Source organism: Panthera leo, chromosome E3, assembly GCF_018350215.1.
Source record: "Panthera leo isolate Ple1 chromosome E3, P.leo_Ple1_pat1.1, whole genome shotgun sequence".
NCBI lineage: Eukaryota > Metazoa > Chordata > Mammalia > Carnivora > Felidae > Panthera > Panthera leo.
In genome coordinates this window covers 31,840,015-31,864,196 of record NC_056694.1, presented here as the reverse complement: position 1 = coordinate 31,864,196, position 24,182 = coordinate 31,840,015, and the positions used below count along the sequence as shown (strand labels likewise).

Sequence of the window (24,182 nt, the reverse complement as noted above, 5' to 3'; positions counted from 1 at the left end):
GAGGAGGGGCTCTTAGAACTGCGATGGCTCAGGTAGGCCACATGGGCACAGAGCTCCCGCCCTGCCTAAAACCTTCCAAAGGTACATGTGCTTTGTAAACTTTTTACTGTGGTAAAATACACGTAATACTTACCATTTGAAGTCTACTTTTTAAACGCTTATTTATTTGAGAGAGAGCATGAGTAGGGAAGGGGCAGAGAGAGAGATTGACAGAGACAGAGAAAATCCCAAGCAGGTTCTGCACCGTCAGCATGGAGCCTGACGTGGGACTCGATCTCACGAACCGCGAGATCATGACCTGAGCCGAAATCAAGAGTCAGAGGCTTAACTGGCTGAGCCACCCGGGCGCCCCGATCCCCTGTGATCTCTTAAGCAAGAGAAGCGCATGGTGTTCTAACAAGGTGACCTCTGGGGGGCTCCTGGAGAGGGCCGGCCACCAGGAAGACTGAGCCTTGGTTAGAAGCTGGAACCTTCAGCCCCGGCCCCCCATCCTTGAGGAGGGGTGGAGGAGCTGGGGATTGAGTTAATGACCCAACATGCCTACGTGATGAAGCCTCCATGAAAACCCAACTGTGGGGCTCGGGGGGGTGGGGGAACACATCCACGTGCAGGGAAAGCGAGCCAGCAAATTGTGCAGGGAAAGCGAGCCAGCAAATTGTGCAGGGAAACCCCACCCATCTGGCTACACACGTTCTGTGCACCAGAGGGAAAACAAGAGCACGTTCTGGGCAGAGGGTGAGGGTGGGGGGGTGACGTCGACCAGGGTGGGTCTATGTGGGGAGGGTGGGGGAAGTGATGTTGACCACGGCGGTCTATGCAGGGAGGGTGGGGGGGTGACGTCAACCCGCGTGGGTCTACGCCCGGCGGGGGGGGGGGGGGGGGTTTGACATCGATCAGAGCAGGTCTACGCGGGGAGGGAAAGGGGGGTGACGTGGACCCACGTGGTCTACGCGGGGAGGTGACGTCGACCAGGGAGGGTCTACGCAGCCAGGGTGGGGGTGACATCGACCAGAGCAGGTCTGTGCAGGGAAGGCTGGAGAAAGGACATGTGCACAAAGACCCGGGGAAGCCAGAGGCGGGCAGGGGGCACGGAAGGGAAGGAGGACCTGCCAGTTTGAGTACAGGGCGCGGACAGCGTGGCCTGAAGAAAGTCCGCGAGGGCAGCCATAGCGGGTGAGCCCAGAGAGGGGACAGGCCAGATCCTGGCACGAAGCTTTCTGGCGCCGGGCTGGTGTCTGACTTAGAAGGGCTCTAGGTGGAGACCACGGGGGCCATGGTGGGAGCAGGGAGCCCAGCTAGGTGGCTAGAACCCAGGTGTGACCTGAGGGGGCCTGGAGCAGGTGACAAAGCTGGAGGTGGGGAGAAGGGGTCGGGCTCTGGGTATACTGGGGGGGATACGCTGGCAGTTCCCGTGAGAGGTGCGTCTGGTATGTGAGTGGCAGGGGATGAAGGATGACACCAAGGGTCTGACCGCCGCTGGTCAAGGAACAAGGGGCCGCTGGCCGAGAGGGGCAAACGGGAGGGGCGGGCGGTGCCCGCCCGGCCGCCAAGTGAAGCTACACACGCAGGTGAATCCAGAGGAGGGAGAGAGACTGAGAGACAGCACTGACGTGAGACACCGGGCCAGCCCCCCCGGGCAGTGCGAGCGGACACGGGTAACAAGGGGGTCAAGGACAAGCGCATGTCCCAGGGAGGCTTTGGAAAACGAGAATGGGTAATGGTCCCGGGGCTGCGGCTGGGCTAGGGAAGAGGGGGCTATCCCCACTTCCCAGATGAGAAGACCGAGACTCGGAGGGAAGTCTGAGTCTATTCCACACCCCTGTCCTCCACCACACGTCCAAGGACATTTGCTGAATGAAGGAGGGCACACGGCCGTGGGTTTCCACGAGCACCGAGGCTTACCCGCAGGCCCAGCGTGTCCTCAACCCGCAGCGTCCGCAGCATGGGGACGTCGTGCTGGAGGGTATACTCCAGGGAGATGCGCTCTGGCTGCCGAGTGAACGTCAGCTCCTCGGACACCTGTCGGCATGGACGGCTGTGAGCTGGGCCACCGCGCCGGGCTGTCCCCACCCCCCCCTTCCAGCCGCCAGCTCTCGGAGGCCCCGCCAGCAGAGCCCCACACCTGTCTGCCGTCCACTCCGACCTTCAGGGTGCCTCTGTAGCGGGGCCCCTGCCTCTCGGTGGCCAGCTGCAGCAGGACGTGGGCTGGGAGACCCGAGGGGCGGGGCTGGGGCAGGTCGTGCGTGAGCGAAACCTCCACCTCCCGCTGGTTCTGCAGCAGAGCAAGGGAAAGAGACTCGCCGCCTGGGAGGTGGCCAGACTCTCTCAAGGGTGGGGGGGGGGATGTGGGGGGGGAACAAACCACTCCAACGTTACACCAAGCCTCTTCTGTCCCCCCTCCCTGGTGGCCGGGGCACCGTAGAAAAAGTTGGGGGGATTTACACCAAAAGCAGCCTGTACATCTGGGATGCCTGACATAAAGTAAGTGGCAAGAAAAAAAAAATCCCGGGGCGAGGGGTGGACCCAGGAGAGGAACCTGAGAGAGAAAGGGCTTCTGCGAGGCACAGGGAAGGACCCGCAGGATGTTTGGGAAGGACACGCCTTGCAGGCTGGGATGCAGCAGAAAGAAAAAACATCAGGGGCCCGAAGGAAAACTCCCAAGACATCCAGAATGGTGCTCACTGGAGGACCGGCGAGGGAGCTGCTCACATGGGTGAGCGCACACAACGTGCCCGGGCTGAGGACAGCACGGACTTTTAAGTTGAGGAGCGGTTAGCGGCTCTCCCCGGGAGCTCTGGGAAGGCCAGCTGGTTCGCACGGCAACCCAACAGGTGATTTTACCGGCACACAGCCCGCGGTCTGCCAATTCCACCCCGTGCGTGCTCACCAAAACACAAGCACGAGTGTGCGTGAAGCAGCACTGTCCGTAAGAGGCCAAAATTGGACACTCGCGTCCGTAAGGACAGAAAGCAGGGCCTTGAAAGGACACTTGCACATCCACATTCACGGTAGCAGATGCACATCAGCCAAAGGGTGGGACCAAACCGAGGGTCAGCTGACGGATGAAGGACAGACAAAACGTGGTCTATCCACACCATGGGGTAATTACTTAGCCTTAGAAAGGAAGGGAATTCTGTTTTTCTTTTTTAAGCTTATTTATTTTGAGAGAGAGAGAAAGCAAGCAAGCAGGGGGGGGGAGAGAGAGAGAGAGAGAGAGAGAGAGAGAGAGAGAGAGAGAGAATTCCACGCAGGCTCTGCATTGAGAGTGCAGAGCTTGACGCGGGGCTCGATCTCAAGAAGTGTAAGATTGTGACCTGAGCCGAGATCAGGAGTCGGACGCTTATCGGACTGAGCCACCCAGGCACTCAACAGAGGAAGGGCATTCTGTCACCTTCAATAACATGGATGAACCCTGAGAACATGATGCTCAGTGAAAAGAGCCGGTCACAAAGAGACGTACTGTATGATTCCACCTAGACGAGGTAGGTGGGGTCCTCAGAGACAGAAAGTATGTTGCCAGGGGCTGGCAGGGAGTTCGTGTGTAATAGAGACAGGTTGGCAACAGTGTGAGTGTTTTGAAAATCACTGAAATGTGTACTTAAAAATGGTTAAGAAGATAAATTAAAAAAAATTTTTTTAATGTTTATTCACTTATCTTTGAGAGTGTGTGAGCGTGGGGAAGGGACAGAGAGAAACACAGAACCTGAAACAGGCTCCAGGCTCTGAGCTGTCGGCATAGAGCCCAATGTGGGGCTCGAACCCACAAACTGTGAGCTCATGACTTAAGCTGAAGTCAGATGCCCAAGTCACTGAGCCACCCAAGTGCCCCAAGATGGTACAATTTATGTAAATGTTACCACAATAAAAAAAAATTTAAGACAAAATAAAAATAAGGACATGATTGATGGATACGATGGTCAGTCAAAAGAGGACACCACCCAAAAGCTAACCAGTAGGACGGACGGATGAATCGTGATGTGTGCGCAGCAGGGAATACTATCGAGCAGTGAAAAAGGAAAAAATCAACGAGTGCAGCATGGGCGAATCTCACAAGCTTAACGTTGAACCAAAGGGGCGGACGTGAAGAGGAACATGTGTGTGCTTCCGCAGATGTGACATTCAAGAACTCATGTTTGTGGGGACTCTTGGTGGCAGGTAAGAGGAATGGGGCCAAAGGCGGCTTCTGGGCTCTACTCACATTCTGTGCTTCGAGGTAGGTGGTGGTTGGTTTGTGAAAACTTCACCAAGCTGAGCATTTTCATCTCTGGGCTTTCCTACAGTACTTATGTTGTACTTCAAGAAAACTTGTGAAAAATTTATTTATTAAGTTAATTTGAGAGAGAGAGGAAGTGAGAGAGTGTGCGAGAAGGGGAGGGGCAGAGAGAGAGAGAGAGAGAGAGAGAGAGAGAGAGAGAGAGAATCCCAAGCAGGCTCTACACTATCAGCACAGAGCCCGATGCGGGGCTTGAACTCATGAACCGTGAGATCACGACCTGAACCACAAGAGTCAAGCCACTTCACTGACTGAGCCACCCGAGTGCCCCAAAAGTCTTTTTTAAAGCAAACAAGCAAGAGAAAAGTGGGGGGCCACGAGGCCAGGGGAACTGAAGGCTTTCCTCCAATTATGGGTCCTGATGCTCTCATCCCCTGGGGCCTCTTTGGAGCTAGGAGGGTGGCCGGTGCTTCTCCTCGGGCCCCAGGACCCCTTCCCAGGCCGCCCCAGGCACCCACTATCCCCGTGCCCTCACCTCGGCAGTCTTGAAGATGAGCAGCGCCCGCAAAGTGCTGTTGTCCACTGCGACCAGCGCCTGGGCGTCCGCAGCCACAGAGCTCACTTCGACGTAGCCGGAGCTGTTGACTCGGCCCAGGACCCCCAGGGCCTGGAGGGGTTTAAAGAGACACAGAAGCAGGGCTCTTCACCAAGACACGGCTCAAAGCAGGCATCGGGAGTCCTAATGCCTCTCCCACGAACCGGCTGCAAAATGGGGTGGGAACTCCTTCCTAGGAGAGGGTTTGTGACTTTGATCAAGTTCTCAAAGGTCCTATGGCTGCAGACACGTCTCACAGGTCCCAGGTCTGTAGCTCTCGGCCATCTGATGAACTTCTCTCTCGGGCCTCCCTCCTCCCCAAACCACCAGGGATCCTATCTTTTTGCAGCCAACGGAACCAAGTCTTACAAGTCAACCTGCCCAAGAGTCTGGCAACCACAGGAGCTGGAGAACTGACTTTTCAGCAGCTCTCCCCCTCTTCCCCTTGCCATCCTCCCACGTGGACCCAAACATCTGCTCCTGACAGAGGAACCTTCCAGAAAACTGGCTGCAAGCAGGAACACAGAGTGTTTCTGGGCTCCTCACCCTAGCGCATGGCAGAAAAAGACACTGCCATTCCCCGGGCCTGCACTGTGCCCCGGGCAGGGCTGGGCAGCCAATGTCTGCTGTTTTATCTGATCCTGAGAGCAGGGGTCTTTAACCCCATTTTGATAAAACTGAGGCTCAGAGAGGAGCCATGATTTGCTCAAGGCCACCCAGAGACAAGGGCACAGAGCCACGATTCAGTCTGGTGCTTCCTGACATCAAAGGTGGCCTCCCCAGCATGGGCCTTGACACGCCCTGGCCAGACAGGCATTGGGCCCTGTCAACCCCTCCCTCCTCTTGGGAAGGTCTTCCTCCCAGGCCCCTGGGACCCCTTCCCCTTGGGTTTCTCCTCCCCGCTGGCTTGTTTGCGGCACCCGTGGCTGCTTCTTATGCTACGGCTCCTTCTACACCCTCCCCACGGCCACCTGAGTCAGTCTTGTGGCCTTCAGTGGGACCACCGAGAGCCACGGACCTCCAGTCCAGACCAGAGCCAACCTCCTGACTCCAAGAGCTGTGCCCAATATCTTCACTTGGGTGTCCAACAACTCCATCAAATTCAATACGTCCAAGATGTGACTGTCAGGGACTCCTCCCACTGTGCTCCCCATCATAGGAAACAGTAGCCCCAGAGCTCTTGTCACACAGGACACAAGCACAGGAGGCACCCTGCTCCCCGACCCCCTCTCTCACACACCCAGACCCCCACCCAGTCCTCTCACAGCCTCTACAAAGGATCCTGAATCTGAGCGTACTTTTTATAAAACAGGAGTCAGCACACTACGTGGCCCATGGGGCATATCTAGCCCACAACTTGCTACTGTAAATAAAGCTTTATTGGAATACAGTCGCGCCCGCTTGTATATATATGTTCTATGGTGTTTTGTGTGACAACCACAAGGCTGAGTGGTTGCTACAGAGGCAGCACAGCCAGCAAAGGTGAAGATATTTACTGTCTGGACTTCCAGAGAAATGGTTTGCTGACCCTGGTCCTAGCAAATGCCCTTTCCTCTCTGGCTCTGCCTCAGGGCCTTTGCACTGGCCATGCCTAGAACACTCATTCCCCAGATATCCACATGGCTCCTCCTTCTTCTCCTTTAAGTCTGTGCTCAAAAGTCATCTGGTCTTCGGGGCCGACCTTGCCCAAACTGCAGTATGTGTCCTGTCGTCCTCCACTCCCCCGTTGCCACTTTCTGCCTCTCTGTAGCCCTTATCACTAAGTAATATACTCTGTAATTCGCTCGTGTAGGCTGGGGACTGCCTGTCTCCCCAGGTAGGCATTTACCTCTTCTGGGTGTGTGGCCACATTTCCAGGGCACAGAGTGGGCTCGACAAGTATTTGATGAGTCCCTCCCTCTGGGATTCATTTCCTCTCCCTTGTTTGGCAGGTGGGGGGCGGGGGAAGGGGAGGAGGGGGGGAGGCAGCCCCTGCCCCACCCCCCGTGACCCTGGGGCCCACTCCTCCCACGCCGCAGCGCCACCTACCTGCAGGGCCTCGCAGGAGCTCTGGACCAGCACCTGCCACTGCAGCCTGGGGCCCAGGTGCAGCTCCCCACTGCCCTGCAGCTCACAGGTCCCCTCCCGCAGCCGCAGATCCAGCCGACTCCCGGACTCCCACCCAAGCTGGGCGGTCAGCAGGGCCTCTGGGGGGACAGCCCGCAGCGCAGGCAGCGTGTGACTCAGCTTCACTCGGAGCGTGGCCTCGGACCGGTGCAAGGCGGCCACCAAGGTCAGGGAGGCAGTGTGGCCGGCCGACGCGAGGGACCCCGATACGTCTGCTTCCCCATCTGCAGCGCGCAGAGAGCCGCTGAGCTGTGTCCGGGCTGGGAGGCCCAGGCCCTGCCAGACCAGAGGGGGTCAGAGGGAGGTCCCATGTCAGGGGGGAGTCTGACCAACCCGTGCTTCCCGCGTCCCCCATTCCAGCAACAGCAAAATCACAACAGACAAGTATCCACTGGAGAAACTTAGTTCACAACTAGCCTGGTGCTACGTGCTCCCCAAGGACAGCCTCTTTTCATCTATTCCCAGCCCTGAGTTGGGTAGTCACTATCCCCAAATGACAGACGGGGAAACTGAGGCTCGGAGGCAGAGCACACGCCCGGGATCATACAGCTGGTACGTAACAGCACTGAGGTTTGCAAGGGGTCTGTCTTTAGGCCGGTCTAATAGGATAGTCATTAGCCGCATGGGGCTGCTTCCATTCAAATTAATATGAAGTAAAAGGAGAAATTTAGTTTCTCGGTCATACTGGTGAGCACAGGTGAAGTGCTCAGGGCCTGCAGCGACTGGCTACTGTTCTGGAAACGAAGGACAGAACTCTTTCATCATCCCAGAGTTCAAGGGCTGGGCCTGCTGGTTCCCATGATGCTTCAGCCTCTCCGTCGTGGGCAACTCGATTAACAGAGACAGAGCATAGACAGACAGGGATGCTGAGAGGACTGGACCCCATCCCTACGCCCAGGAAGCTCCATCGGGAGGTAAGAGACAAGGAGACAGGCAGAGGGGCCTGCCCCCCGCAGACAAGGAGGCCAGTCCTGACTCAGCATCTCCCTTTCCTGAGAGTCGGGCTCCCCTCCCCCAAATATCATAGGATCATTCTCACATCATCTCCTGGCCCAGAGAATGCCCAGCCGGTGGCCTCTAACAGGTTATGAAACCAAGATGTGCCTGTCCCCACTGTTAGCTAAGGGGAGCGCCCCCCCATTTCCTTCCTGCACTCAGAATTTCACTAAAAAAGACAAATTGATCAATTCCAAGTCGGTGGCCCTTCTGTCGCACAGCGCTGAGTGAGTCCCCCCACCCTGTGCCTTGATCTCCCCATCTGTCGAGGGGGAAGGTGAGATTAAAGAGGAACCAAGGGTCAGAGAGAGCATCTGGGAAATAGTGGCTGGGGTCTTGGGAGGCTCCCGGGGCATGAAGCCAGCCAGGCTCACGCCTCACGCCGACAGGGGGTCCGGAGGTCCCTCCAGTCACCTCGTGGGCCCGCCATACGCACCTCCAGCAGCGGGCAGCCCGGCTCGGCGGCCAGCGTCCACGTGCTCTGGTTCTCCGTGTGCTGCTCCAGTGAGCCCTGCAGCCGGCACGGCCCCAGCTGGAGGGCCAGGGAGCTGTGGGCAGGGGGCCGGGGCTGGGCGGCCAGGCTGATGGCGCTGCTGGGTGGCAGACCCAGGCGGCCCAGCAGGGGCAGGGAGTGGGCCAGGCGCCCGACGACCAAGGTCTGGGGCCCGCAGGTGAGGGCCAGCAGCAGGTGGGCGTCTCCAGGGTCACTTCGAAGGCTTGAGGCCAGATTGACCTCACAAGGGCTCCAGCTCAGGCTGCCATCAGCGTGCAGGGCCTGTGGGAGGCCTGTTGCCTGGAAATATGGGGAAGTGGCTGGACTTAAGGGCAGCTTCAGAAGCCCAGACGGGGGAGCTGGCGATGGGCCTGGGTGGGAAAGGGCAGCGTTGACCCTACGGCCTCAAGTCCACCAGCACCTCCCCCTGCCAAGTGACCGATACCCTGTGTACCCCATCGACGGACATGGGCTTGAGTTCCGGCTCCACCAATGGCTCCATCTTTCCGAACTTGGAACCTCGGTTTACCCATCTCTGAATGTAAATGAGTTAATACTTGTGAGTTGCTGGCCAGAGCCAGGCGCCCGGAAAGCCTGGCTATTGGAAATTCAGCATCAGCATCACTGATCGCTGGCTGGAGGGCAGAGGGCCTCAGTAACGTGTTCCATTGGGGCAGACAACATGCCCCACACGGGGGCACCGACCCAAGATGGGAACGAGAGGAGAGTAACTGGGCTCATTCTTCTCTGGGCCCCAGAGCCTGGGACTAGGGATACAAGCGGCCCTTCCTGGTGGGGGTGAGGATTTAAGGAGCACTCAGCACACAATGCTCAATCAACTTCGTCTGTTATTTCTTAATATTCTTATGATTACTCTCAGACCCTTAAACCTAGGGGTAGGATAAGTGAGCTCATGAGAAAAGAATCAACTCCAGCCCCAGAAAGGCAATCAGTAGGGCCCTTTGTGAAAGGGGAGACAACTCATTTTGGGCCCCATTTTTTGGCTCAAACCTTTGTAGTCCATGAAACCCCAAAGGCAGAGGACAATGGCAAAAAGACGGAAATTTCTTAGGCTGAGGGCAGAGCCGGGCAGACAGTAAGCAGCTAATAATTTATGGAGGGAGGTGGGAGCCCCGCCAGGGCCCCGCACTGACAGATGGAGAGGTGGCTTACCTCCAGCAAGGGGCAGCGATTCACCAGTGACAGGGTCCAGTTGGTGTGTGTGGTGTTGGCCTCGGGGCTGATGTCCCCACGGGCAGTCAGGGCGCACTGGCCCAGGGCCACTGCCAGCCCGGCCCCGATGGGTTCGTCTCCCGCCACGGACACTTGAATGTGGTTGTCGGGGGCAACCCCCAGAGCCTCAAGTGGAGGCCATGCGTGCTGGAGGCCGGTGTCCAGATGGATATGGCGGTGGCCGCAGGCTGTGTGGACGTGGGCCCGGGCGAAGGTGTCCCCAGAAGATATCTGAGCCGCCAGACTGGCCGTGCGGGTGTGGACCAGGAGGGAGCCGTTCAAAGACAACACAGCCAGATCCTACCCCCAAGAAAGGCAAGGAGAGGCCCAGCAGGTGTCCCTACAATACCCCACCAAGCGGTGGTTCACCCTCTGCCTGGCCTGGGGGATCAGGGAACCCCCATCCCCTGGGCCACCCCCATCCCTAGCTAACAGGCTCTACTCCTGCAAAGTGCTTCTAACAGCTGAAAATGGCCACCCATGGAGTCATCAAGTTTGGCCTCTAAGAGCATTTCAGGGTCCCTGATGTCCCCCTCCCCATGACACAGAGTAGGGAAGGCAGCCCATCTGTCCAGCCTGTTCAGACCCCTTCAGTCCTGACCCCTTATTCCCTTAGTTAACCCTCTCGCCACCCAGGCCGCTGTGTGACCTTGGCAAAGTGACCAGCTCCTGTGGGAATATGCCAGCACGCAGCCAGGCCGTGGTGGCGGGCCTCGGGAGCAGAAACACCTCTGTCCTCCTCCCCCAGACAGTCCTTGGGGCTACACACCCACCCCTCCCCTGCCAGCAGGCACGGAGCTCAGCCAGGCCAGGCTACCAGCTGCCCACTCGGGGGCCCACAGGGCAGCACTGACCAGGTCTGCAGGCAGCCCCCTGGTTGCATCCAGTTCACCCTGGGTCCAGGAACATAGGGCCCTGTGGCTCAGGGCTCCCTGCCACAATGTGCCTGCGACAGAGAGGACCCACCGTCCACCCGTGCCCCAGCCCAGGAGAGCTTGGAGCCACCTAAGCTGGGCTGTGCCCCAGTCCGGCTGTGCCCCAGTCCAGCTGTGCATTGTGGGGGACATGGAGGGCTCAGAGGAGGGGACCATGTGGGTCAGCCTGGCAGTGGCCACAGGCCCCTGGGCCATGCTGTGGGCAGTCCTCAGTGCTCAGACAGTGCCAGCCCCCCGGATGCAGACCACCCTCTGCCACCACTACCCGGCAAACGACAGAGACCCAGGTACCTCCAGAGGCTGCTGGGCAAAGTCCCCCCAGCAGAGCCCTGACAGCTGGGCAGGCGAGGCGTCTCCACTACAGTTGACCTGCAGAGACCAGCAGGGTCGGGAGGGGAGCACGCCGACAGCCGCTGCCCGGAAGATGGCAACCGGAGTCGTCTTTACCCAACGCGGGCCCCAGATGGAGCACAGAGATCCAGCCCAACCCCATCGCCCTTCACGGAAGCCTCTCTGGGAAAATAACCCCGATAGAGAGGTTTGTGCAGAAACCCGGCCCTACCCCACAGCATCATCATTAAACCAAAGGAACCAGAGCTCAGGTCCTCACACGGCCTCCGTGTGCCAGGTTCTACCTGGTTCCTCATCCGGTCCTCAAGGAAACCACAAGAGGTGGGAATGGTCAGCAGTCCCACTGTGCAGATTAGGACACTGAGGCACAGAGAGTAAGCGAGTTGCCCCAAGTCACACAAAGGGGAGGTGAGGAAACAGTGTGGCTTTAGCCACTCGCCCTGATCACCGGCCCCACCTCCCGCACTCTGTAGATGGTTTAGCCACCCCTGTGCCGCCACAGACGAGGCTTCCTGCTTCTCATCCTTGAGAATAACGCAGAGGCCAGCTACGTTTGCTGCCCCTTCTTCAGTGTTCAAGGTCTTTCCTGGAGGGGCAGGTGCACGGCCAAAAGACTCGCTGGTGGCCAGGGTGTGGGCGGGTGGAACTTTACTAGAGGGGACCAGAGTGCCTCCAACGTGGCTCCCTCAATTGGGGTACTTCCAATTACGGTGGGGGCGCCCGGGGGTCGACAGGACCACAGGACAGGTGGAGGAGAGGACGGGTGGACAGGAGAGGAAGAGTTCAACACAGGGTGTGGCGGACGGAAGGGAGAATGCGGAGTTGCTGGGAGGGAAGATGGGGGGGGGGGCGAGAGGAGGGGCCAAGGTGGCAGGGGCGGGGCGGCGGGGCGGGATCCGGGTAGGGGCCCGGCAGGTGGCAGGAGTCCCGCGGGTGACCTAAGAAGTGGGCGAGGCAAGGCGGCTGGGATGCGCCCTCGGGCCGGTCGCTCACCTGGAGCCACGTGGGCACGGTGCCCAGGAGCGCCGAGAGGCCATGGTGCAGCTCGAGGACCAGGCCCCCGTGGCCAGGCTGTCGCCTCACCTCCAGGGCCACATGGAGCTGCTCGCCGTCCACACTCGCCGTCAGCCCAGCCGCCACAGGGTGTCCCGCGCTCTGGGCAGAAGCGAAGCCGTGTGTGTCCCTGGGACCCGCTACCCCCGGGGCCCCCGTGCCCAGCCCCCCACCCACCTGGGAGTGTCCGCGGCCATCCACGGAGAACGGGAGGCCCCAGCGCCTGAGGCCGGGCACCGTGTGGGCCAGGCTGGCGCGGAGCAGGTGACCCGGGACGCCGGGGGCCAGGCCGTCCAGGCCAAGCGCTGTGTCCAGCTGGGCCCGTGCACTCCGCACCATAAAGCTCGTGGAGAGGTTGGAAGCCACGTGGGTGTGTGACAGGACCATTTCCGCCTCCGAGGGGAGTCCTGGAGGCGGAAGGAACCACAGAGATGACTGAGCCCAGTCTACCCTCCACAGGAGCCCGAAGGGGGTAAGGGAGTGGGCTGCCGTCAGCCCAGCTTCTGTCTGCAGCGTCCCCAGGCCCTGGGGCAACCTCGGGCCTCTCAGGTCCCACTTCCCCCAACATACCAGGTGGAACCATATGAAAGTGTCAACATTCAACACTTTCTGATCCATACAAGTGGTGATTTCACCAGGGAACACCTCTGCCACACTCAGCAAGTGACAGGCCTGGTGTCCCCTTCACACTTCCAACCCTTCAGGGACAGGGACTGGCTCTCAGAAAGCAGGAGGAGAACAGAGGGGGTCTGATCTCTCATTCTCCCCTAGCTGCCACACTCTGAGCCCCTCTAGGCCTTACTCAAGTGTCCCCAAGAAGCTAGAGCTGGGGGTGTCCTATTTCCTAACTGTGGTACAGGAGCACATCCTTGAGGCCCCACTAGACCAGCTTTCAACACGGAGAAGCTGGAGGGGAGGTGGTGGGATGGGCAGTCCTGGGGGAAGGGCCACCGGAATGGGAAGGACGTCAATACTCAGTAGCAACTGATGTCCCTGCACTGTGTGTTCTGGGTGAATAACACACAGCCCAAGGAAGACAGCAGCACTGGGAGAAGCTGGCAGGGGAAGGAAATACAGCTGGAAGGTGGATGTGGGGACTAGAGGCTCCATTCTGTCTCCTACCCCTTGGCTTCAGGACCTGGACGTCTCTGGGGAGGGAGGGAGGCATCTGGCCCTGTCCACCCCTCCTACCTGCTTCACTCAGGGTGCTGATGTTGTGACTCAGGCTGCCCGAGAGCCGGCCATGCCCAGGGCCCCAGGCGCAGACCCCACCCAGAGCCAGGCTGGCTGCATCGGCACGGAGGTTGGCCTGGCCCCCCAGGCTCCCCGTCTGGGCCTGCAGCCGCCCTCTCAGCCAGAGCTCTCTTGGCAAGGCGCGGGTGCCGTTCTGGGCGAGGATGCAGGTGACGCTGTGCATGCTGGTTCTGTTCCCTGCGTTCTCATGCTTGTCCCGCAGGAGGAAACCCAGCACAGCTGAGTCAGCAGTGACCCTGATGGTACCTGTAGAGGATGGCAGAGAAGTTGCACAGAGCAGGGGACTGGGCTGCTCTGGGCAGGAGGGAAGAGAATCCCGGGGTAGAACAAGTTCCTAGATCCATGATGTAATTCTAACTCTTGCCACAGGGGGAACATCTGGGAAACGGACCAAATTAGAACAGCTCCCTCCCAGGAGGCTCTGAGGACCAAGCAAGCTACGAGCTAATTCACAAACAAAAGGGCTTTGGCAAAAACAAAGAGAAACAAACAAACATACCTAATAAGGGACGTCAGTTAATACCAGTGCTCAATTCCTGTTCTACAGAACCACAGACCACAGTGAAAGAACAGCCCCATTCTAGACACAACAAAACTGAGATCCAGCAAGGCTTGAGGGATCCAACCTTGAATTCCAGGGATAGAAAAACTGCTCGGAGATCTCTTCCATCCAGAAAAGACTCCACACCTTTGGGCCAGTCCGTGCCCATATATAACTCACACAAGAGGGGAATCTTGCTGTTATCAGAACCATTTACATCTACTGCCCCCGCCCAGTTTCATTGTCCAAATGCCCATAACACCTCCCCTCCCGTCATTCAAAGTTGGACTCACACGTTACCACCTCCAGGAAGGAGGCCCTTCTTCACCCCTGGGCTGGTTTAAACACCCCTGTTCTGTGCTTCCAGACAGAGAGCTCATGCAAATCTCAATCAGATTACAGAGTACACAACATTTTCCACACAGACAGAACTTTCTGACATAAACTGCCTATTATGCTCATAAATTCCTTATGTTGTAGGGTCCTATGTTACCATATCCTACAGGGTATTAACCAGTTAATCATGGATAACCAGAGTAAAACTTCACTAGATTATGATGAAGATATAATGAAATATTGTTGATGAGACAGGAATGGACCCCCACACAGAGTGGATTGATTTTCAACAAAGGTACAAAGCTAATTCAACAGAGAAAGGATGATCTTTTTATTTTTTTATTTATTCTTTATAGAGAAAGAGAGAAAGAGAGAGAGAGGGGGCACGCATGAGTGGAGGAGGGATAGAGGGAAAGAGAGAATACCAAGCAGGCTCCACGCCTGGCACAGAGCCTGATGTGGGGCTCGACCTCACGATCCCAGGATCATGACCTGAGGCAAAATCAAGCATTGGAAGTTCAATCGACTGAGCCACCTAGGCACCCCAGGATGGTCTTTTTAATAAATGTGAAATGACTGAAAATCCACAAGTAAAAAACTACCTCAACCCTTACCTGATCACATACACAAATTAATTCAAAATTAACCACAAACCTGAATTTAAACACTAAAACCATAAAGCTTCTAAGAACAAATAAAAATGATATGGCTTCAGGTTTAGTAAATAAAGATTTTGAACACAACCACAAAAGCATTATCCATAAAAGAAAAAAAAATAATCAACTGGAATTGATCAAAATTCAAAACTTGTGCTCTTTATTTTTTTTTTATTAAAAAAATTTTTTTTAACATTTATTTATTTTTGAGACAGAGAGAGACAGAGCATGAACGGGGGAGGGTCAGAGAGAGGGAGACACAGAATCTGAAACAGGCTCCAGGCTCTGAGCTGTCAGCACAGAACCTGACTCGGGGCTTGAACTCGCGGACTGCAAGATCATGACCTGAGCCGAAGTCGGCCGCCCAACCGACTGAGCCACCCAGGCGCCCCAAAACTTGTGCTCTTTAAAAGACAAGAATTAATGAATCAAAGAATGAAAAAGCAAGCCACAGACTGGGAGAAGTTATTTTCAAAACACACATCTTACACAGGACTTGTGTAAATAACTCCAAATTCAATTTGGGAATTCAAGAAAACAACTCAATTTCAAAAAAATTTAAGAGACAGACAGAGTTTAGGTGGGGAAGGGGCAGAGAGAGAGAGAGGGAGATACAGAATTCAAAGCAGGCTCCAGGCTCTGAGCTGTCAGCACAGTGGGGCTTGAACCCACCAGTTGTGAGATCATGACCTGAGCCAAAGTCAGACACTTAAGTGACTTAGCCACCCAGGCGCCCCAACAACTCAGTGTTTGAAATGGACCAAAGGTTTAAATAGACACTTCGCTCACAAAAATTCCTAAGTAGTGTATAAACCTATGACAAGATGTTCAACAAAATCAGTACTTAGGAAAATGCAAATTTATTTATTTATTTATTTATTTATTTATTTATTTATTTATTTATTTTTCAATTTGAGGGAGAAAGAGAAAGAACGTGTGCGGGCATGAGCAGGGGAGAGGGGTGGAAAAAGAGAGTAAGAGAGTCCCAAGCAGGCTCCACGCTCAGTGCAGAGCCCAACATGGGGCTCAATCCCACGACCCTGGGATTATGACCTGAGCTGGGATCAAGAGTCAGATGCTCAACCAACTGAGCTACCCAGATTCCCCCAGAAAACGCCAATTTAAACCACAATGAGATTCCATCACCAATCAATACTGAAAACCCCCAAACCAAAAATGTGCGACACCAACTGCAAAAGCAAGGACACAGAGCAGCTAGGACCGTCACAGCGCTGGCGGGAACGTGAAATGGTACACCCACGCTGGAAGCGGTCCGGCATTTTCCTCCAGAGTTCGACACGTACTTGCCTTACAATCCAGCAAGCCCGCTCAAGACAAATGAAACCATATGGTCCCTCAAAAACCTGTAGGCCAATGATTATAGTGGCTTTATTCATAATTGGAAAATCCAAAAAAAAAAAATTGGACAATACTGAAACCAATCCAAATGCCCTTCAACTGTGAACAGATAATCTGCTGGATATCAGCACCATGGAATACTACTCAGCAAAGAAAAGGAATAAAGTGCTGATTCGTGCAACAACTTGGATGAATTTCGACCACATCATGTTGGGCGGAAGACGCCATACTCAACAGTTCACATACTGTTTCAATTCATGTCACATTATACAAAAGCCAAGGCTATAAGGGACAGACCACAGCTCAGGGGTTGCCGGGGTAGGGGTGGGGGGATGGTTAGGGAAGAGGCTGACCACAGTGGACCTTTGAGGGAAGATGTTAACTGTCCTGTACCCAGACTGTGTTGGGAGGTACATAACTTTGTGAGCTTAACAAAACGTAAAAGGTTTTCCCCTATATGTAAATTACACTCCAAGAAATTTTCTGTCAATAGTTGCCTTCAAAAATGAAGTAACACGTGTTACATGTTAAGAAATGGAGAGATCATCAGTGTAACTCAAAGTAAACTCAACACAAGTAGTTCTCTGGGACATGTTTTATTTGATTGTGTTTAAAAATTTTTTTTTAATTTTATGTTTATTTTTGAGACAGACAGACAGAGACAGAGATAGACTGCGAGCAGGGGAGGGGCGCAGAGACAGGGAGACACAGATCCAAAGCAGGCTCCAGGCTCTGAGCTGTCAGCACAGAGCCCGATGCAGGGATCAAACTCATCAACCGTGAGATCATGACCTGAGCCAGAGTCGGACGCTTAACCAACTGAGCCACCCAGGCGACCCATGTGTTTAAAAATTGTTTCGACCTATGTCATTTTATTATGAAATTTGGTTTGGGCCCATTTAGCCAATTTGGGATTAGGGGGGTCGGTGCTAATGTTACTACCAGACTAGAGAATGGCACCCATGTCTTAGGGGTCAGGGCAGAATCATCAGGTTCTGAAACACTGGGCCCTGGACAGATGTCCAGCTAGGGCGCTGTGGTCAAGGATGTTTGGGCAAAGGGTCCCTTTTTGTGTCATTCTGGCTTTGGGAACCTTGTTAATGTTTCACACGATCAAAAACCAAGCACATAAAATCAATAAGGATAGGGGAAACCTAAAAATGGAATACAAACAGGAACCAGCGAACCCCACTGCATTTCAAATGATTAACAGAATCACACGGGGGTGGCAGGGGGATTATTAACCCTAACTAACATGTGAACACCGTGGTTGGATTTAGGCCTGCAATAATTACTTGGATGAACTCCAACCACATTATGTTCAGGCCAAAGACAAAAAAAAAAAAAAAATTCTCATCAAATACTGAATTCTAGTTAATAGGGTTTCCTTTCACAGAGGTACAGGTTAGTGACTCTGAAACTACTTTCTGTGTATTGTAGGGCTGAGCAAATGAGTAATCCACTGTGGGTGGTTAGAGCCAGGTTTCTTTCTGTTGGAGAAAGGATGAGAAGGGTGAAAAGGGAAAACATGAGAATGAGCCTTTTGATGATAAATTGAAATTGAGGACATCAATGTGAATGAATGGTTTTAAACTTACCTATCTGTAGAAAGATACAGAAATGTGTGTGTGTGTGTGTGTGTGTGTGTGTGTGTGTGTGCGCGTGCGCACACGTCTATTTTCCAGGTACGTCCATTGAGAAAGTCTAGGACTGATAGTTCAGTAGGAATAAACACACCTAGCACCCAGCTCTTAGTTTCTACATATTATTTTGCATTAAAAGGAACCACGGATTCTTGGAGAAATGGCTTATTTCACGTGAGGGAAAATGTAAAATGAGACAAACATCTTTTGGGTCATAAAGGAAGGGAGTGCTCAAAGAATATGGAAACACATCAAAAAGACACACCATGGGGCACATGGGTGGCTCAGTTAACCGTCTAACTTCGGCTCAGGTCACGATCTCACGGTCCATGAGTTCAAGTTCTGTGTCAGGCTCTGTGCTGACAACTAAGCCTGGAGCCCGCTTCAGATTCTGTGTTTCCCTCTCTCTCTGCCCTTCCCCCGCTCATGTTCTCTCTCTCTCTCTCTCTCTCTCTCTCTCTCTCTCTCTCTCTCTCTCTCAAAAATATACATTAAAAAAAAGAAAAAAAGATATATGATGGGGCTCCGGGGTAGCACAGCTGGTTAAGAGTCCAATTTTTAAATTTGTTTTAATGTTTATTTATTTTTGAAACAGAGAGAGACAGAGAGAGAAAGTGCAAGTGGGGGAGGGGCAGAGAGAAAGAAGGAAACACAGAATCCGAAGCAGGCTCTAGGCTCTGAATTGTCAGTACACAGCCTGACGTGGGGCTCGAACCCATGAACTGGGAGACCATGACCTGAGCTGAAATCGGGTGCTCAACCGACTGAGCCACCCAGGCGCCCCAAGAGTTGACTCTTAATTTCAGCTCAGGTCATGATCTCACAGCTCCTAAGATCAAACTGTGTATTGGGCTGTATGCTGACAGTGTGGAGCCTGCTTGAGATTCTGTCTCTCCCTCTCTCTACCCCTCCCCTACTTGTGCCAATGCTCGCTCGCTCTCTCTCTCTCTCTCTCTCTCCCTCTCAAAATAAATAAATAAAATAAACATTTAAATAAAAGACAAATGAGTAGTATCATTTCTATTAACGGTGGGGAGCTTAACCGGACCAGCACTCCCAAGGTAACAATTGCAAACTCTGGGCAAAATGAAAAAACAGCAGTTATCTGAAAGTGACAGGAGAGTAGCCACAAATAGGCAGACCGTGGGTGGGACTTAGCACTGGAGGAAATCACCAGCACTAAACGGGCTGTATGTTTTCACTCTAACACCATGAAGGTGGACAACATTTGAACAGCAATCTGCACTCTAAGTGATTAGGGAATCTGAGAACAGAGGTCCAACCGGCAACAACAAATGGCAAGTAAAGTGGGAAATTCTGGAGGAAGCCACCCAGGGGAAACCCTAAATTCTACCTGCAAACTTCCTATCTTTGCTGATCCCCTGAACTTCACAACAGCGGAAAAGACCCCAAGCAGCCCAGCAAAAATAAGAGAAATGAACTGATTTCAGCTGCATCCCACCAGAGGGGAGACAGTTTGGGTTCTGAATCTACCCAACTTAACTGTCAGCTAAAATAAGAAAAAAACAGGGGTGCCTGGGTGGTGGCTCAGTCAGTTGAGGGTCCAACTTCGGCTCAGGGCATGATCTCGTGGTTCATGACTTCAAGCCCCACATGAGTTCTCAGCTATTGGCACAGAACCTGGAGCCTGCTTCAGACTCACTGTCTCCCTCTCTCTCTGTGCCTACCCCACTCACTCTTTGTCTCTCTCTCAAAAATAAATAAACATTAAAAAAATAAAATAAAACAAATCAAAACAAAATAAAACAAAATAAAACAAAATAAAATAAAATAAAATAAAATAAAATAAAATAAAATAAAATATAGTAAGAAAAAAAAACAAAGCCCACAAACAAAAACACTCTTCAGAGAAATAAAAAAGAATTCATGTCTCTATATCATTGAAAATGTCCAGAATACAATCTCAAGTTGCTACACATACAAAGAAGCAGGACAAGGATTTTAGCAGACAAGGATTTTAGAACAGGTCTTATAACGATGCTCAAGAATATAAAGAAAATTTTAAAAAGAATATAAGGAAAATATTCTTGTATTAAATGAACTGATAGGAAATCTCAGCTGTAAAATGGAAATTTTCTTTTTTAAATCCTGATGGTGACTCTAGAACAAAAAATGCAAAATATGAGATTAAAAAATGTATTGGAGCATCTTACAATTTTTGTCATGTGGCGTTTGGAGAAGACAGAAGAAAAAATCATTGAGCTGGAAGACAGATCAATAGACATCTGAAGGAAAAAAAAAGGAAAAATGACTAAAAAAAAAAATCAGGAGAGCTTCAGAGACCTAGAAACAGTATCAAAAGTTCTAAAATTTATCAACTGGAAATCCCAAGGAGGAGAGGAAAGAGAAAATGGGACAGGAAAAATCTCAGAAGAAATAATTTTCCAAATGTGAAGATTTCCTAGATGTGTTCAGAGAAATGGATACAGGGGTGCTCAGCGGCCCTGGGTGGCTCAGTTGGCTGACCATCCAACTCTTGATCTCAGCTAAGGTCATTATCCCAGGGTCATTGAATCGAGCCCTGCGTCAAGTTCCACGTTTGAGTGTGGAGTCTGCTTAAGATTCCCTCTCTCTGCCTCTCTGCCCCTCTCCCTTGCTCCCTTTCTCTCTCTCTAAAATAATAAAAACTAAGACATGCATCTACAAAATATCCTTCAAGAAAAAAGGAAGAACAACATTTTCAGACAAATAAAAATCAAGAGGGTTCATGGCTACTTAGCTTGCCTTCCAAGAAATGCTAAAGGTGGTTCTTTAAACAATTTTTTAAAGTTTATTTATTTTAAGGGGCGCCTGGGTGGCTCAGTCGGTTAAGCGTCCGACTTCGGCTCAGGTCACGATCTCGCGGTCCGTGAGTTCGAGCCCCGCGTCAGGCTCTGGGCTGATGGCTCAGAGCCTGGAGCCTGTTTCGGATTCTGTGTCTCCCTCTCTCTGCCCCTCCCCCGTTCATGCTCTGTCTCTCTCTGTCCCAAAAATAAATAAAAAACGTTGAAAAAAAAAATTTTAAAAAGTTTATTTATTTTAAGACAGAGAAACAGAGCACGAGCGGGGAGGGGCAGAGAAAGAGGGATAGAAAATCTCAAGCAGGCTCCACAGTGTCGATGAAGAGCCTGATGTAGGGCTCGAACCCACAAACCGCGAGATCATGACCTGAGCTGAAATCAAGAGTCAGACGCTTGACGGACTGAGCCACCTGGGTGCCCCCAAAGGTGGTTCTTTAAAATGACAGGAAATTATACCAGGAAAAGGTTTTGATCTTTAGGAAGGAAGGAAGAATGCTACAAAAGATGAACACGTGTGCAAATACAAAAGCCATTTTATTTCTCTTAACGCCTTTCAAGTCAACACGACTGAAGCAAAAATTATAATACTGTGTTGTTGGTTTATAGCGTATGTAGATGTAAAAGAGAGGGCAACTATGGCAGAAAGGGTGGGGGGATCAAAGTCTAGGTTCTTAAAACTGATGTAACCTGCTCCAAAACAAATGCTAAGCAGAATGTTAAATAATATAAAGAAACAGAAGTTTAAAGGGCAGTAGATAAATTAAAGCTGAGTTCTATTTTTTTTTAATTTTTCCAAAAGAAGGCAAGAAAAGAACAGAGGAACAATAAATATGAGAAAAAAGGAAACAAGTAGCAAAAGGGTACACATAAATTCAACTATAGCTATAATCACATTAAACATCAACTGACTAACTAGTATAATTAAAAGGCAGAGATTGTCAAACTAGACATAAAAGCAAAATCCAGGGGCACCTGGGTGGCTCAGGTGATTAAGCATCCAAATGATTTCAGTTCAGGTCATGATCTCAGGGTCATGAGACTGAGCCCTATGTCAGGCTCTGCACTGTGTTTAAGATTCTCTCCCTATGCCCCTCCTGTTTGTGCTCTCTCTCGCTCTCAAAAAAAAAAAAAAAAAAAAAAAAGCAAAATCCAACTATATGTGGCCTACAAGAAATTTACCTCAAATATAAGGAAACAGATATGTTTAAAGTAAAAAGGTAACAAAATACATACAACGTAAATGCTAATAAAAAAGAGTGGCTACCTTAATGGCAGACAAAACAGACTTCCAAAAAAAGAGTCAGATGAGAGAGAGACAGCATATGTCACAATAAATGGGTTGATTCGTCAAGAAAGAATAATCATCATAAATGCTCATGCACCTAATACCAGCATGTCAACATGCATGAAGAAAAATGGGCAGAATCGAAGGAAGAAATAGAGAAATCCGTCATCACAGCTGTAGAGTTTAACACCCTCCTCTCATTAATGATACAGTAACAGGACAAAAAGAAAATCAGTGAGCGGCACCTGGGTGGCTCAGTCAGTTAAGAGTACTACTTTGGCTGAGGTCACGATCTCATGGTTTGTGAGTTCAAGCCCGGCAATGGGCTCTGTGCTGACAGCTCTGAGCCTGGAGCCTGCTTCAGATTCTGTGTCCCCCTCTTTCTCTGCCCCTCCCTGCTCGTGCTCTGTCTCTCAAAAATAAATAAACCTTTAAAAATAATTTTAAAGAAAATCAGTGAGGCTATAGATCAACCAAGCAGTTGACCTAACTGACCTTTGTAGAACATTACATCTGACAACAGCAGGATACAAATTCCTGTTCAGTGCATAAGGTATGTTACAACACAGATTATATATTAGCTTGTAAAACAAGTCACAACAAATTTTAAAAGACTGACCCTTGGACCACAATGAAAAGAAATATTAAAAAGCTACCTAGAAAATTTTCAAATATTTGGAAATTAAGCAACATACTTCTAAATAGTCCACGGGTCAAAAGAAGAAATCATAAGAGAAACGTGAAAATATTTCAAAATGAATAATAATGAAAACACACAACACCAAAATTTGTGGCAAGCAGCTCACAGAATCCTGAGAGGCAAATATATAGTTTTATATACTTCCATTAGAAAAGAAAAGAATCTAAAAATCAATGGCTTGAAAGTCCACCTTAATAAAATAGAGTAAATCCAAATTGAGGGTAAGAAAAGAAAGGGCAAGACAATGGAATCAATGAAATCAGAAGGAGACAACCAGAGAGAAAACAAAACCAAATATTGCTTGAGGAGATAAAAATTGACATAATCCTAGCTAGACTGATAAAAGAGAGGAAAACAAGTAACGACTAGCAGGAATGAAAGAAGGAACATACTATATATAGATGCTACGTATATTAAAAGGATAATAATAGATACAATGAATAACTTTATACCAATAAACTTGACAACTTAGTTGAGACGGACAAATCCCCTGACAAGGGTAACTTTCAAACTGACACAAGATGAAATAGAAAATCTCAATAGCTTTACATCTATCCATTTTCCAAAAAACTTTTCCACAAAGAAAATTCAAGATCATGGGTAGAGTCCATCAGACACTTAGAGGAGCATGAATACCAATCTTATACAAACTCTTCTGGATAATAAAAGGAGGAAATGCTCCCATGACCTGTTTTATGAGCTCAGCACACAAAGGAAAAAAACAGTCCTCTTAACAGTGGAGAAACTTGGCAGACACTGTGTTCATCAAATGACCAAAGCTAACGCCACCAATACTGGGACACAGGGCAGCGTCTGGGTGGCACAGTGGGTTAAGCGTCCTGCTCTTGATTTCGGCTCAGGTCGTAATCTCGCAGTTCATGAGTTTCAGTTCCACATTGGGCTCTGTGCTGACATTATGGAGCCTGCTTAGGATTCTCTCTCTCTCCTGCTCTCTTTGCCCTGCTCACTCTCGCGCTCTCCCTCTCTCCCCCTCCCTCCCTCTCTAAATAAATAAATAAATAAATAAATAAATAAATAAATAACTTTTAAAAATTCTGGGACATACTGATATTAGGTACTTCCAGATATGATGGCACATCACTACTGTAACTTGCTTGAAAGTAGTCACGAGGAAGCATCAGGTAAGCCCCAAAATGACTTCCCTATATCCTTCAAAAATGTAAAATACCATGAAAGGGAAAGGAATACTCTATGTCTTCTGATTTTGATAGTTGCATTGTAGGATGTAGGAGAATATCTTCACGTGTAAGGAAAAAAACACTGCACTATTTAGGAGTAAAGAATTATCATGTCTGCAACTTTGTCAAACACAGCTCAGGAATCAAGTGTATTTTTATACACAAATAAAAATGTCACAGACACACTTATATATGTGTGTATAGAGAGAGAGACAAAGAGGTAAAGAAGAATGATAAAGTAATTGTGGTAAAATGTCAGTAATTGGTGAAGCTGGGTAAAGGGTGTAGGGCATTATTTGTGCTATTCTTGCCACTTTTCTGCAAGTCCGAAATTTTGTCAAAATTAAAAGTATTAGAAAAAAAATATGCTTGGGGAACACTGCTCCCAACCCTTCCTCCTGGATTTTTCTAATGTCCATTAGTACATAAAAGG

General features: G+C 51.1%; 1 protein-coding gene across 1 annotated transcript in view; it reads right to left on the bottom strand.

Annotated features, from left to right (window-relative positions):
* LOC122209464 overlaps nucleotides 1-24,182 on the bottom strand; it is a 127,791-nt gene that overhangs the window by 29,993 nt on the left and 73,616 nt on the right. Inside the window, exons 40-43 of the mRNA XM_042921333.1 lie at nucleotides 13,167-13,475; nucleotides 12,153-12,382; nucleotides 11,916-12,077; nucleotides 10,863-10,940 (exon numbers count right to left, since the gene is read on the bottom strand). Coding sequence (XP_042777267.1) covers nucleotides 10,863-10,940; nucleotides 11,916-12,077; nucleotides 12,153-12,382; nucleotides 13,167-13,475 — 779 coding nt within the window. The remainder of the gene's footprint in view (nucleotides 1-10,862; nucleotides 10,941-11,915; nucleotides 12,078-12,152; nucleotides 12,383-13,166; nucleotides 13,476-24,182) is intronic.